This window comes from Lactuca saligna, chromosome 3 (genome assembly GCF_052625555.1).
Source record: "Lactuca saligna cultivar CGN05327 chromosome 3, ASM5262555v1, whole genome shotgun sequence".
In the NCBI taxonomy this organism is placed as follows: Eukaryota; Viridiplantae; Streptophyta; class Magnoliopsida; order Asterales; family Asteraceae; genus Lactuca; species Lactuca saligna.
In genome coordinates, this window is record NC_136419.1 from 32,000,560 (window position 1) to 32,014,690 (window position 14,131).

A 14,131-nucleotide genomic window follows, 5' to 3' on the forward strand; every position below is an offset into this window, starting at 1 on the left:
ACTTAACAATGCAATTCAAAGATGACAAGATGTTTGTTCAATTCTATCTAAGTTTGTACTTGAAAGTGTTAACAAGCTCTAACACTTCACATTCACCACATTAATTAACCATAACAAGCTATTTGATTAACCCTAACCTTACTAACCTAATCTAAACAAACTCTTAGAATTAGATCAAAATATTGCATTAAACTTTATGTGAATGCTCCTATCAACACCCAATACTCCTCACAAGCTCGGGAGCATAATAATATGTAAATAATATTTACACTAGATTTATTCAAAAGAATTCAATTTAGTGCTTGTTACTTGTTCAATTTCACAAAACAGTTACGGATTTTTCAAAAGAGATAACTTGAATGACCTAACCCTAATTCAAATGGCCAATAAGAATCACAATTAGAATCAAACATTTGATTAAAGCAAAATCAAATTCACTAGATAGAAATTAAAAGCAAATATCAAGTCATATGATTGAAATCACAACTAAGAAGTCAAAACATGAAGTTAAAGAAACTAGGGTTCTAGCCACACATGACTAGAACAAAACACAAATCTAGATTTTAAAGTTAAAGTCTTAGAAATTGAAATCCAGACTAAATCCAAGTGCTTCAAAGTATTAGTTGCCTTCCAAATTTTCCAGAAAATCGCCCCCAGTACTCCTAAAATCGACTTAACTTCTAATGGAACCAGTTACACCTTTTTAGAAAGAAGAAAACTTGTTTTTAACTCACGACCACATTTACACGACACATGTAAATTAACACTACCATTTACACAACCCGTGTAAATACAAAAGTATACTGCGTAATTTGGTCAGGCCTTCAAAGTACAATGCTCAAGAGTCTTCGTTTATACGGCTCGTGTAAACGCAAGGCTTCCATTTAAATAGTCGTGTAAATCTCTTAAAGCCAAAATCTTTAATTCTTTGATATCTTCCTCCTCGGTGCTCAGCAAGTCCCGAAATTTTGTCCGCAACTCTTATTTACCTCCTCAAACAAGATCATACCTCCGAAAGTTCCTGAAATATCACAAAAAATGCGTGAATGGAATTGCCTAATGAAAAATCCCTAAAAACATGCAAAATGCATGAGTTTAAGCCTACATGCAATGTATTTTTCTGAAATAAAGCTACAAAATGAGTGCATAAAATGCACCTAACAAGAACTAATCATCTGAACATCATTTGGACGTGTGTAATGAAAAGCGGTGGACGGAGGAATAAGAGGTGGATTCGATAGAGGAATAAGGCGTTGGAGTAGAAGCTGAACTCGACAACGCCTCCCCACCCGACCACCGGTAATACGCCTCCGTCCTTCAGCAAATCCAACATGGTCTCGATTTGGTGAGAAAATAAAAGAATAAGTAGAGGCAAATGTTATAGGTGAGTATGGAAGAAACACCTTAGGAGAAGATCATATGGCGGTGGAAGAATCAGGAAGAGGTTAAGACGATCGGGATGAAGGGGTAAGAGGAACGCGATATGTATCTAGAGCAATGTTATTGGAACTTTGAGCCGGTGCATCTTGGGTGGAGGTCACGTCGCAAGCTCCACTACCAACCACCTAACTCATGTGGTAATGATAACCTCATGAACAATATCCCCAAATACTATTTCTAAGAGTGACCTTCTTTAATATATATATATATATATATATATATATATATATATATATATATATATATATATATATATATATATATATATATATATTAATGACAACATATGTTGAAAAACTATATTCTCGACTTAGATTAGAAGCTGGTCCAGAATATCCAACGGATATGGGCTTAAATGAGATCGGGCTTAGTAAGCCCACTTCAGTTCGATTTCAAACCTGTCGCGTCCAACGCTATTAGAAACCCTAACTCTATTATCGTTTCTTACCTATATTTTGCATTCTCTGTAGGATTTCGCTACGAGATAAGCAGCGGTTGTGGTCAGTCTTCGTCACCCCATACTCTACCTGCAAATATGGCGACTCAATTGAGCAAAAAACGAAAGGTTAGTCTCACCAATCGCTGCTACAAGTGTATGTGATGTCTATTTGTCATACATCTTAGTGTAATTTGTTTTTGCTATCAGTTTGTAGCAGATGGTGTGTTCTTCGCTGAGCTGAACGAGGTCCTTACCAGGGAACTCGCAGAGGACGGTTACTCCGGCGTCGAAGTTAGGGTTACGCCTATGCGTACAGAGATCATCATCAGAGCCACCCGTACCCAAAACGTTCTCGGTAAATTTCTCATCGCGTTATTTTTAATATATTATTCATTCTAAGAGTAAATATCATAAAATAAGTTAATTAGCAAACGTGAAGTAGATTCGAATCGTCCATTTCTATTAGAAGGTGTACATTAATTTGACGTTTACAGATCTTAATGTTATCTATTAGTTGTAATCCTGTTTCTGAATTGTGATCCTAAAGGTATTGACTGTTAAGTTAGAAATATTAAACTTTTTCTTCCTTTTTGGTTTCAGCACAATAGTTCTTAATGATTGTTACTTTAGACCTAAATGTCATTAGACATTCTTCCTCCATGGTTATTTGCTTATTGGATCTGGCTTTTCAGGTGAGAAGGGAAGGAGGATCAGGGAGTTGACATCTCTTGTTCAGAAACGATTCAAGTTCCCTGAAAACAGTGTTGAGCTTTATGCTGAAAGAGTCAACAACAGAGGTCTATGCGCCATTGCTCAAGCTGAGTCTTTGCGTTACAAGCTTCTTGGAGGACTTGCAGTCCGCAGGTTTGTAAACATTTTCTCTCAATTCCAACTGCCAATCATGTCATCTGATACTCCATTTGTCCATTGTTAGGGCTTGCTATGGTGTTTTGAGGTTTGTTATGGAAAATGGAGCAAAAGGATGTGAGGTATGTGAATACAATGATTCTGTTTCTCTTTTACATACACTTTTTTACACTCTCTAACACTGTTAATCACTCTCAGGTTATTGTTAGTGGAAAGCTTAGAGCTCAGAGGGCCAAGTCAATGAAGTTCAAGGATGGATACATGGTGTCATCTGGTCAACCCGTGAAGGAGTACATTGACTCTGCTGTGAGACATGTGCTTCTTAGACAGGTAAAACTCATTTGTAATCTCTTTTTATTTTTTTCACCAACAAGCTAAGTTCCTTTGTGTTAAATGCAAGATTCATGATGCTATTTTGTGTATACATACAGGGTGTTCTTGGTATCAAGGTGAAGATCATGCTTGATTGGGATCCTACTGGGAAGCTTGGGCCTAAAACTCCATTACCTGATAATGTTATAATTCATATGCCTAAAGATGATGTAATTGTTCATCCACCGAAAGAGGTTGAGGAATATAGGCCACCAATTGTTGCTGATGAGCCATTGCCTATGCCCATGTCAGTACCTGTTTAAGTCTTGATCAAAAACAAGATTAGATGAAATCTTCGTTGAGACTTCCTTAGTTGTGGAAGATAAATTTTCAGTCAGTATGTTGAGTTTGTTTGGACAAGTGTTTTTTTTTTTGGTTTTTGGACTGATGTTGAAATTGTTAAATTTATGGTTTTATTGTTGAAGTTATTTTTGATGAATAGGAAATACTATGGCATAATGGTTATGGTGAAAAGTTATGTGTTAATGAAGTATATTCTTATTTGATAATGAGAAGAACATGTATTTGTTATACTTTTGGTTTTGTTCAGTTTAATAATACCTTAAACTGGCAAATCAAAATATAAAAATTGGTTTTCTTATTTCCAAAGTACTGGTAGCTGAAACGCATTTAAAGTAGCAAAGGATGGTGTTTCATAAAAGGGTTGACGTTTTTTAAATGGTTAAGGTTGAATCATGGTGTTTGAAACTCAAGATTAGGAGAAGTTCTTGACTTGCAACTGGAAGGAAACGCAAATCTGAGAAAGAAGAAGAAAACTGAAACATTTTAGTATGGAATAATTCCAATCGTTTAGGGTGTGTTTGGTTGTGGAAAATTTTCAGTTTTTTAGGAAAATTTTCCAAGAAAAACGGAAATTTGGAAAACACGTTTGGTTCGTTCAGTTTTCTAAAATTTTCCAAGAAAATGAAAATTTTTAGTTTTTCAAATTGTATGTAAATTTGAAAAGTGATTTTTACAGTTTTCTAAAGTTTTTCAAATTTCTAAAATGGAAAATGAAAACTCCCCCGGTTTCAACCAAACGCGTTTTCTAAAATTTTCATTGAAAATTGAAAACGAAAACTCAACTCTATTTTCTGAAAACATTTTCTTAGAAAATGAAAAACAGTTTTCCACAACCAAACGCACCCTTAGTGGTTTTGTGAGGAAATCACAAAATACGCAATAAGTATGATTAAAAAGATACCTTAAAGTAAACAAAACCAAATAAAAAAACCCTACAAAGATACCTTAAAATAAACATAAAACAAAACCAAATAAAAATGCTTACTTTTTTTTTAATTAAAACTTTTTCGGTTTGGTTTTGTAAAAATTCACCAAACCCAAGTGATTCAGTATCAAACTTTCAAAAGATATTCTTGATCATTTCTGTCGGCAGTCGAATCTTTTTTGAAGATTACAGACTTAAAAATATGTGCACGTTCTCTTCCGATCTAAAAAAAAGATGAAAAATCATTTTTTTTTCCTTCTTCAATCGCCTCATTGGCTGAAATGTATACGCTTAATGAAATGTGAGGTACTCATTTGCTGAAATCTGATTTGTTGTTCACTTTTGTTGTTAAAATCTCTAAAATGCTTATTAGAAATGGGGGAGAAACAACGATCCAATCAACATCTAAAATGCTTATTAGAGACATGCATCGAATCGAAGAAGATCCAATCAACATCTAAAATGCTTATTAGAGACATGCATCGAATCGAAGAAGTAACAATGTTGACAAAAAATGATTAAACTTTCATAAAGATTTCTAGTAAAAGTTGTTAAAAGAACATTTTGGGTTGAATTTTTTACAAAAAATAAAAATAAAAATGTATATGATACTTTCAAAGTAAAATAAATATGATGGGTGTATTTGTGAAAATTTCTATTAGTTTTAATGTTTTCTTACTGTACATGTATCTATGTGATCTGAAGTCTGCAAATCATTTTACATATTCAAAAACAAACATCATCTTATTTTTATATAAAGGAAAATCTAATAGGTATTGATTTTTTTTTCTTTTTCTTTTTGATCAACTGTTGCGAAATTATAATCTAAATTTTCTGTTTTGAGTTTGTTAACTTTGAAAAAAAAGGATTTTTTTTTTTGGATTGGACTAAGGCCACTAAACCGATATTTAATTTTTGTAAAATTATCTGTCTCTATCTTAGACCCAGGCCCAGGCCCAATAGACAAGTAGTTATGTTGATATCTCACGAGCAAAAAAAAGCCGAAAATGGCTCTATTCTGGGCTCGTCTCTCATAATCAAACAATCAAACAAAGAAAAGAATTACTCTCTGTATAATACGGCGCCCTACACCCCTACTCATCGACATCGTTTCTCCGATCTCATCTTATCGACTCTCGCCGTTTGTCTCCGGTAAGCAGACATATTCTGGTCTATATCTCTATCATCTTTCTTGTTCAAATTCTAGTCAGTCCTCTTTTTTCCATCTTGATATCCCCCAAAAACCGAAAACAAAATTAGGGTTTTAACATATTTAGTATATGAAATGTTTGATTTTTTTTGGTTTATCGTTGTCAATTTTATATCCGGTCATCCGAAGGATAGCTCATGTTGTATGCAAGGTAGGACTTAGGAGGGTTCCCACAGATGTTTTTTTTAATCGCTTAAATTAATCCAACTGCGTATGGGACCAACATTTGAGTTTTTCCTTGCTTAAGTACTCCTTTGGTTCAACTAAAAAGTGTATGACATATATTATGAAGCATGGAAGTGATGTTAAAAGTCTTGTCCCTGATTGCTGTAGACTTGCAAAATGTAATACGTTTTCACAAGTAGAGGTCTAAGATTGATCACATATTCACATTGATACTTTTTTTAAAATAGCACCTTACACTTTTGTGACCTTTTGTAGTGCTTGATGTTGGTTATATAGTTGAAGATTTTTCGTGAGATAGGAGCACAATGGCAAACTACTCAGCAAAAGGAGCCCCTTCAAATGGATCTGTATATGTTTGTAATTTGCCTCCTGGGACTGATGACGATATGTTAGCCGAGTTCTTTGGCACTATTGGCTTGCTAAAGGTATGAGTTCTAATAAAGGTATTTCTTTACCTGCATATTTTCTCCCATTGTCACATGTTATTACATATTTCAAATTTCTTGACTTCAATTTTCCTTTATCTTTTTCTTTTTATAGAAAGATAAAAGAACAGGTCGACCAAAAATATGGTTATATCGTGACAAAATAACAAACGAGCCTAAAGGAGATGCTACAGTGACATATGAAGATCCATACGCTGCACAAGCTGCTGTAGAATGGTTCAACAATAAACAATTCCATGGAAGCATCATTGAAGTTTTAATGGCAGAATCGAAAAATTCCAATAACCTAGTCACACCAGTTATTGAACCAAGTTTGGTGGTTGGTGATGTTATTGCTCTGGATGAAAGTGGTGGAGACATGACTGAAGGTGGCGGAAGGGGTAGAGGGCGTGGTGGTGGTGATGGTTCAAATGCTCCACCAAAGGCATGGCAACAAGATGGGGACTGGATGTGTCCGAATACAAGGTCTGTGATATGACATTGGTGAGCAGCTCTTTCTGGCTATATTTTTCAAATAATTCTGATATATTTTTAACAAGTTATGCTTTTTTTAAACTCTTTTTTATGTGATATATATTTTGGTAAACAGCTGTTCGAATGTGAACTTTGCATTTCGTGGTGTATGCAACCGTTGTGGTAGTGCAAGACCCGCCGGAGCTTCAGGCGGCGGTGGAGGGGCGGCAGGCCGGGGTAGGGGCCGCGGTGGCCCGGATGCTGGTGGCGGCCGTGGTGTTGGTGGTCCCACCGGTCTTTTTGGTCCTAATGATTGGCCTTGTCCAATGTAAGTGCATAACAAGTAAACCGTTATATATATTTTAGAATAAATTACATATTTGGTCCCTGAGTATAGCTGAGTTTTGCAAACTTGGTTCCAAATAATCATTTTTCCCAGAACAGTGACCAAAAACGTTACAAAAACCTCAAACAAGAACCAAAATTGAAAAATCAGTTATACTGAAGGACCAAAATTGTAATTTACTCTTACCTTTGATTAACATTTCTGAGACAGCTTCTTATGGTTAAATTGGTTTTGTGAAGGTGTGGTAACATCAACTGGGCAAAGCGTTTGAAATGCAACATCTGCAACACAAACAAACCCGGTGTTAGTGAAGGGGGTGTGAGGTATTTTCATGGCTGTTTATTGACTTTATTCCTTTAATTTATATATTTTTTAGTCACAAAAAATGTTGATGAAAATTATATGATGTATGCAGAGGAGGACGAGCTGGTGGGTACAAAGAACTTGACGAAGAAGAGCTAGAAGAAACAAAAAGGCGCAGGAGGGAAGCCGAAGAAGTAAGATGAGATCAATTTCTTTAAATTTACAATCAGTAATTATTTAATATTTATATATATACATTTACAGGATGATGGTGAGATGTATGATGAATTTGGAAACCTAAAGAAGAAATTTCGTGTGAAAGCACAGCAAGCTGAAGTTGGTCAGGTGTTGCCTGGAACTGGACGTGCGGGGTGGGAGGTTGAGGAGCTAGGTAGTACTTCTTTTGTCATTTCAAATGCTAGAAATAGCAACATACTTTCTTCTTGCTACCTATATAGGCAAAAGGAATAAAAGTAAAAAGAGTAAAGTAGGTTGGTATTAATTGTTTGTGTATTGCTTTCAGGAATGAGTGATAGAGAAAAGAGAGAAAGAAGCAGAGATAGAGGAAGGGAAAGGGAAAGGGAAAGGGAAAGGGAAAGGGAGGAAAGTATCAGGAGAAGGAGCAGAAGCCGAGAGAGGGATAGGGGAAGGGAAAGGGAAAGGGAAAGAGATTATGATAGAGACAGAGAATACAGTCAAAGGGACCAACGTCACAGGTATCATCATTGATTATTAATGAATGTAAGTTTGTTTGTGTTTTTTAAGGTTGTTGGGATAATGTTAACTACACTCTTGTATCCTGCTACTCCTTCATTGGACAATGTCGATTGGATTGTTTTTTGCAAATGGTTATGACTTGAATCCTTTTCTGTTAAATTGCTATTCTGAATCCTTATTTGTGTATGGGTAAAATACACAAAATCACATCCTTACAATGTGAAGAAGTAAGTGCTCTTCTTGTATCCTTTTAGTTTTGGTGTTACACCACTTAAAAAAAACATTTAAGATGTAAAAAAGCAAATTAATATGTTTTTAGAACTACAAATACATAGTTTTATGTATTTAAAAATATACATATCAATAAAAAAACTTGTTAATTCATAAACGTGTTTATATAAGTATATACATATATTTTTACAAGTGTAAATATGTATTTTGATATATGTTTTTTTTTAAAAGTATAAATATATTTTTAGAAGTATAGATACATATTAATATATAAAAATGTAAAAATATGTATTTATACTTCTAAAAACTATATCTATAAAGCACATATTCAAAATTCTAAAAATATTATTTATCTTTTTAAATGGTATAACCATGTAAAAAAACACACACACATATATTTTTTTAATGTTATATATATATATATATATATATATATATATATATATATATATATATATATATATATATATAACATTAAAAAAATATAAATACAATATTTAATTAAATATTTTTCCGTATATAAATATGATTTTTCTGCATGAATATGTATATTATAAAAAAAATATATTTAGGGTAAAAGTGAAAAAAAAATTATAAATTTAAGGGTAAAAATGCAAAAAAATGATAAACGTAAGGTTTCTTTTTTTTTTTTTTTTTTTTTTTTTTTTCCGGACTTTAATATAATGGTAACCTGGAGAACTTGTTATCACTGGTAAAAGGGTATAATCGAATATTTTTTTGAAAATGTTTGGGTAAAAACGAACATAAATTTTAAGTTTGGGTAAAACCGACAAAACCTTGAAAACTTGATGGTTTTTATGACATTAACCCTATAAAAAAAATGTTCAAATAAGATTAAAGATGAGTAATTTCGAAATGATTTTGAAGAGTGATTAATGTTGCTGGTGCACAAAAAAAAAAGGAATTAGGATTGCATTTTTTAAGACATAAATAATATCAAATTATAATTTATAAATTAATACTTAGATTAATACGTGGTAATATTTAATAATTATTAAATTAAATATATATTAAAGTTAAATAGGTTGGTGAGTTGAAAACGGGTTAACAACATTCATCCAATCCAACTTGCTTAATTAAATGGGTTGAAAACCTTAATCCAACCTGCTAATTTTGAGTTAGGTTCGAACTGGATTGGTGGGTTGGATCGATTTTTTTTAGTTCTACGAAAAGGTAACTTGTTAGGGAAAACCACTGTAGGTTCTTATTTTGTACGTACTACTAAGTGAAATGAGGTTTTGTTCACACATCATACTACTAAGTGAAATGAGGTTTATAGGAATTCGTATCCACTATCAACCGCGGACTAACATGTATTTGTGTCGATTTAAAGTTTCATAAAAGATTGATTAATTAGTTTGAAAAAGGGATAATGACTTAAAAAGGTAATATATTTTTTGATTTGTATCAATTTGGTCACTGAGTTTTTTTTCGTCCACCTTTACCACTTCAATTTGTTATACCGTACTCATTCAGTCCTTATGACCGGTTACTCCAGGTTAGCCGGGAAAAATGACTTAATAGGGTAATATATTTTCTCGTTTTGTACACATTTAGTCCTTAATGTATTTGTACATATTTAGTCCTTAATATATTTTTGTTTCAAAATAAGTCATTTTTGTTTTTGTACACATTCATTACTTATAAATGTTTTCTTTAGGTTTTTCTCACGACATCTTACGTGAGATAATCATTGATGAAGTGTGTAGGGTTGTGGATGTTTATGTGTAATGTCTCGTTTTCACAACAAAAAGTTTTCATTTTTAAATAACGCAAAACTCCATAATTATAAATCCATTATTAAGAAAAAACGATTATTCCAAAATACATTTTTCGAAAATCAGAGTGATATAAGAAATGTGGAATCCTTAATATTGTTGATGAGTGTGTACACTCATGCATTCTCTTTCCCACGACCAACGATAGAACCTGAAAACATATATAACTGGGTAAACACAAAGTTTAGTAAGTTTCCCCCAAAATACCCAATAAAACAAATGTATGATCATGCATAACGGACCCACACTCATCAGATTGGAATACCTTAACCCAATCAGTCAGCGAAGTAGAACACCAACATGCAACATGTCCAATCAGTCATTAGACTGGAGTACCTAGGGTTTGTTGGCATGCCGCCTTACCCAACCGCTTTTCTCAAGTCTCTATGCCTATAGCTTATAGCCGACCTGCACCAGGTATCTTGGCGTACAACATATAGCAGGACCACCTCAACATATCCCATCACCATATGGCTATCCCACATAAGATGTCGTGAGAAAACCTAAAGAAATCATTCATAAATACTGAATTAATACAAAAACAAAAATGACTTATTTTGCAACAAAAAAATATTAAAGACTAAATTTGTATAAAAATATTAAGAATTAAATGTTTACAAAGGGATAAATTTATTACCCTATTAAGTCATTTTTACTGGTTAACCTAGAGTAGTCGGTCATAAAGACTAAATGTGTACAGTTTAACAAGTTGAACGGGTAAATGTGGATGAAAAAAAACTCAGTGACTAAATGTGTACAAATCGAAAAATATATTACCCTTTTAAATCATTATCCATTTGAAAAATATTTGGGAAATTGAAGGGATTGATACTCAAAAAAATATTTTGGAGTTCTACTTAAATTTTCAATGAAACAAAGTTCGTAGAAATACAATTTGACTAGATTTCAAATAATGGGTGAACACATTCTCTTAATGATTAGTTTTTATTCGAGTGGATACAATCATTATTTAAAATTTCTAACAAGAATATTCTCCAATATATTTTTTTACCTATTCTCTTATTCATATAAGATAATGATGTATGGTTACTACATTTTTTTTTTTTAATTTTTAAAATTTTGATATTTATCTTAATCTAGAGTAAGTATGAAGAAAATATAGGAGAATATTTGATATTTTTTTTGAGTGAAGATGAATTAAAATGATGTTGAAATCTTAAATCTGTTTTGACAAAAGGTGAAAATATTATATTGACTAGTTATTGAGTTAAAAAAACATAGTATATTTTGCGATATATATATATATATATATATATATATATATATATATATATATATATATATATATATATATATATATATATATATATATATATATATATATATATATATATAGAGAGAGAGAGAGAGAGAGAGAGAGAGAGAGAGAGAGAACTATTCTCAACCAATCATTTAATGAGCTTAAAACTAATAAACACATGGTGGTAAACTTGTAAATACTTCAAACGATTAAATCGTCTAGGACACTTGTGTAATTTTATCATACATCAAATCTTGTCAGCAAAACCATCATTTCCTTCTTCGAAGATATCTTCGTTTCCCCATATTAAGAAAACCATTTGCAGAACCATTAAATCACCGTTTTCGAACAAAAACCCTAAAATTAATCTCGCGAAGAACAAACTGACGAAAATGTCTTTCGATGAAAACCTAAATGAAATCATTTCGTCACTGTTGACGATGAAAGGTAATCATCGGTGTTTGTTTTCTTCGATTTTTAACGATTTGTCATCATTTCTTAAATTATTAGTTGATTATTTGAAATTTTCGTAATCATCTTTCATTATTAGATGATTTACAACTAAATTTTTTGGATTCACACTATATATATATATATATATATATATATATATATATATATATATATATATATATATATATATATATATATATATATATATATATATATATATATCATATTCATATACGAATAACAGAAAATGAAGATATTGAAGATGGATCGTCAATTTCAAAAGAAAAACGTTCCAATGAAAAACAAGATACAGGTATGAATAAACGTTTCCATTCACATATGAATAAATTTTGATATGTTTTATTTACTAATGAACAGAAAGAAAACTAAGTTATATATGTTTAATTCACATATATATAGAAAAAACCGAGTTATATATATGCTCTATTCACATATGAATATAACATAATTTAGTATGATTATACCATAAATATAAGTTTAATATACAAGTATTCATTTATGAATATAAAATAGTTTCTTTGTAAATGTATATCAAATTCATTTATCTTCTACTCGCTAATGAATAAAGAAAAGAAGATTGACGTTTCTAATAAAGAGCCAACCACAATGAGAGAAATATGTTTGAAGCGGAAAAATATCAAAAGGCATAAAATTCATGACATATCTGTTATATTCATATATGAATAAATTGTATATCCTTACTATATTTTTGTTCTATTCACATATGAATAGTTCAATCTTGATATGTATTATATTAATAAAAACTATTAAATACCTATATTTATCTATGAATAACAATATATGACTTATATATATATATATATATATATATATATATATATATATATATATATATATATATATCATATTTATAAATGAATAACTTGTATATCATTGTTATATTTTTGTACTTTTAACATATGAATACTATAATTTGGATGTTCATTGAATAACTATATCTGGCTTTTATATATATATATATATATATATATATATATATATATATATATATATATATATATATATATATATATATATATATTCATATGAAAAAGTTGTATATCCCTGTTATACTTCATTCTGGATATTCATATATGAATAACCACATATTGCTTAACTTGTATATCCCTACTATATTTTTGTTCTATTTACATATGAATACTTTAATATGGATATGTGTTATACTAAATTAGTATTAAAAACTATTGAATACCTATATTCATATATGAATAACTATATATATATATATATATATATATATATATATATATATATATATATATATATATATATATATATATATTGTAATTACCCAAAAATCAAGGGTCAAAATTTCATTTTAATAAATCTAAAACATTGATACCATTTAGTTCAAACATCTCAAATCATCATTAAGTAAAGTATTTATCAGAGTTCATCCCGAAATCATCCATTGCGGAAATCATAGATGTGTGCACTGCGATCAATCCGAGCCCTTCTTTTCCAAATCGATGATACCTGAAACCAAAATTGTAAACCGTAAGCACAAAGCTTAGCAAGTCCCCCAGAGCATACCCCACACACAATCCACATAACACATACTAAATTAGCTATAAAAGTTACATATATCACATAGGTCATGCATACTAACATATAAGGATGTCGTGGCTCCCCCATGGTCTTATACCTTCATGTCATGGGCTCCTTCATGGTCTTTACCTAGGAATGTCATGGGATCCCCCACATGGTCTTATATACAACTAACATGGGCTCCCTCGGGGTCTTCCATGCAATAACACACATAATCACTAACATATCATATATCAAATAAGTATCTATTATACTACGTAACATATACATAAACATAAAAGGATGTCGTGGGATCCCCCCAGGGTCTTATGCCATCATGCCATGGGCTCCCCCACATGGTCTTTACCTAGGAATGCCATGGGTTCCCTCACATGGTCTTATATCTAATAGCCATGGGCTCCCCCCAGGGTCTTCCATGCAAATATCACATAATCACTAGCATACCACTTAGCATAAAGCTAACTATCATAGCACATATCTCTACTACAACTAGTGTACTACATATCATAAAATGGGCCGGCCTTGGTGCCTTAGACCCATTGGTATGGTGAGAAGACTCACCTCGAAAGCAGAAGCTTCCCAAATGTCATCCTTAGTTGCTGCTCTACCGACTTCCCGAGCTATCACTACCAATCTGTACACTTAATTAGAAAATTGGGTTCCATACTATAATCCTTAATCCATGCATGGGGTAAAATGGCCATTCTATCCCTTGCCCAGTATGATTCAAAACTAAGGCCCAATCCCAAAAAAAAGCCCAACATTATAATGTCCATAAGTCCTTTAATGG

At 31.7% G+C, this 14,131-nt stretch overlaps 2 protein-coding genes across 3 annotated transcripts; both read left to right on the plus strand.

The window, feature by feature from the left end:
* Positions 1 to 1,869: 1,869 nt before the first annotated feature.
* LOC145035031 (small ribosomal subunit protein uS3z-like) lies at positions 1,870 to 3,592 on the plus strand. Its single transcript, XM_078983601.1, has 6 exons — positions 1,870 to 2,005; positions 2,087 to 2,234; positions 2,572 to 2,743; positions 2,814 to 2,868; positions 2,945 to 3,076; positions 3,178 to 3,592. Exons 1-6 carry the CDS (start codon positions 1,976 to 1,978, stop codon positions 3,379 to 3,381), a joined length of 741 nt encoding a protein of 246 aa, XP_078839727.1. The 5' UTR covers positions 1,870 to 1,975; the 3' UTR covers positions 3,382 to 3,592.
* Positions 3,593 to 5,362: 1,770 nt separating this feature from the next.
* TAF15 (TBP-associated factor 15) lies at positions 5,363 to 8,136 on the plus strand. 2 transcript variants are annotated; one of them, XM_078983602.1, is made up of 8 exons: positions 5,363 to 5,498; positions 5,998 to 6,167; positions 6,283 to 6,653; positions 6,778 to 6,969; positions 7,227 to 7,310; positions 7,403 to 7,484; positions 7,555 to 7,681; positions 7,814 to 8,136. In XM_078983602.1, exons 2-8 carry the CDS (start codon positions 6,048 to 6,050, stop codon positions 8,017 to 8,019), a joined length of 1,182 nt encoding a protein of 393 aa, XP_078839728.1. In that variant the 5' UTR covers positions 5,363 to 5,498; positions 5,998 to 6,047; the 3' UTR covers positions 8,020 to 8,136. The 2 variants fall into 2 exon arrangements, with proteins under 2 accessions (XP_078839728.1, XP_078839729.1); XM_078983603.1 differs by having other exon boundaries at positions 6,019 to 6,167.
* Positions 8,137 to 14,131: the final 5,995 nt, after the last annotated feature.

Coding starts and splice junctions, on each gene's coding strand:
- TAF15 (XM_078983602.1), top strand. CDS start 6,048: ATGGCAAACTACTCAGCAAAAGGAGCCCCTTCAAATGGATCTGTATAT. Junction 7,311..7,402: donor GTTAGTGAAGGGGGTGTGAG/GTATTTTCATGG, acceptor TGATGTATGCAG/AGGAGGACGAGCTGGTGGGT. Junction 7,682..7,813: donor GTGGGAGGTTGAGGAGCTAG/GTAGTACTTCTT, acceptor TATTGCTTTCAG/GAATGAGTGATAGAGAAAAG.
- LOC145035031 (XM_078983601.1), top strand. CDS start 1,976: ATGGCGACTCAATTGAGCAAAAAACGAAAG. Junction 2,235..2,571: donor CCGTACCCAAAACGTTCTCG/GTAAATTTCTCA, acceptor CTGGCTTTTCAG/GTGAGAAGGGAAGGAGGATC. Junction 3,077..3,177: donor GACATGTGCTTCTTAGACAG/GTAAAACTCATT, acceptor GTATACATACAG/GGTGTTCTTGGTATCAAGGT.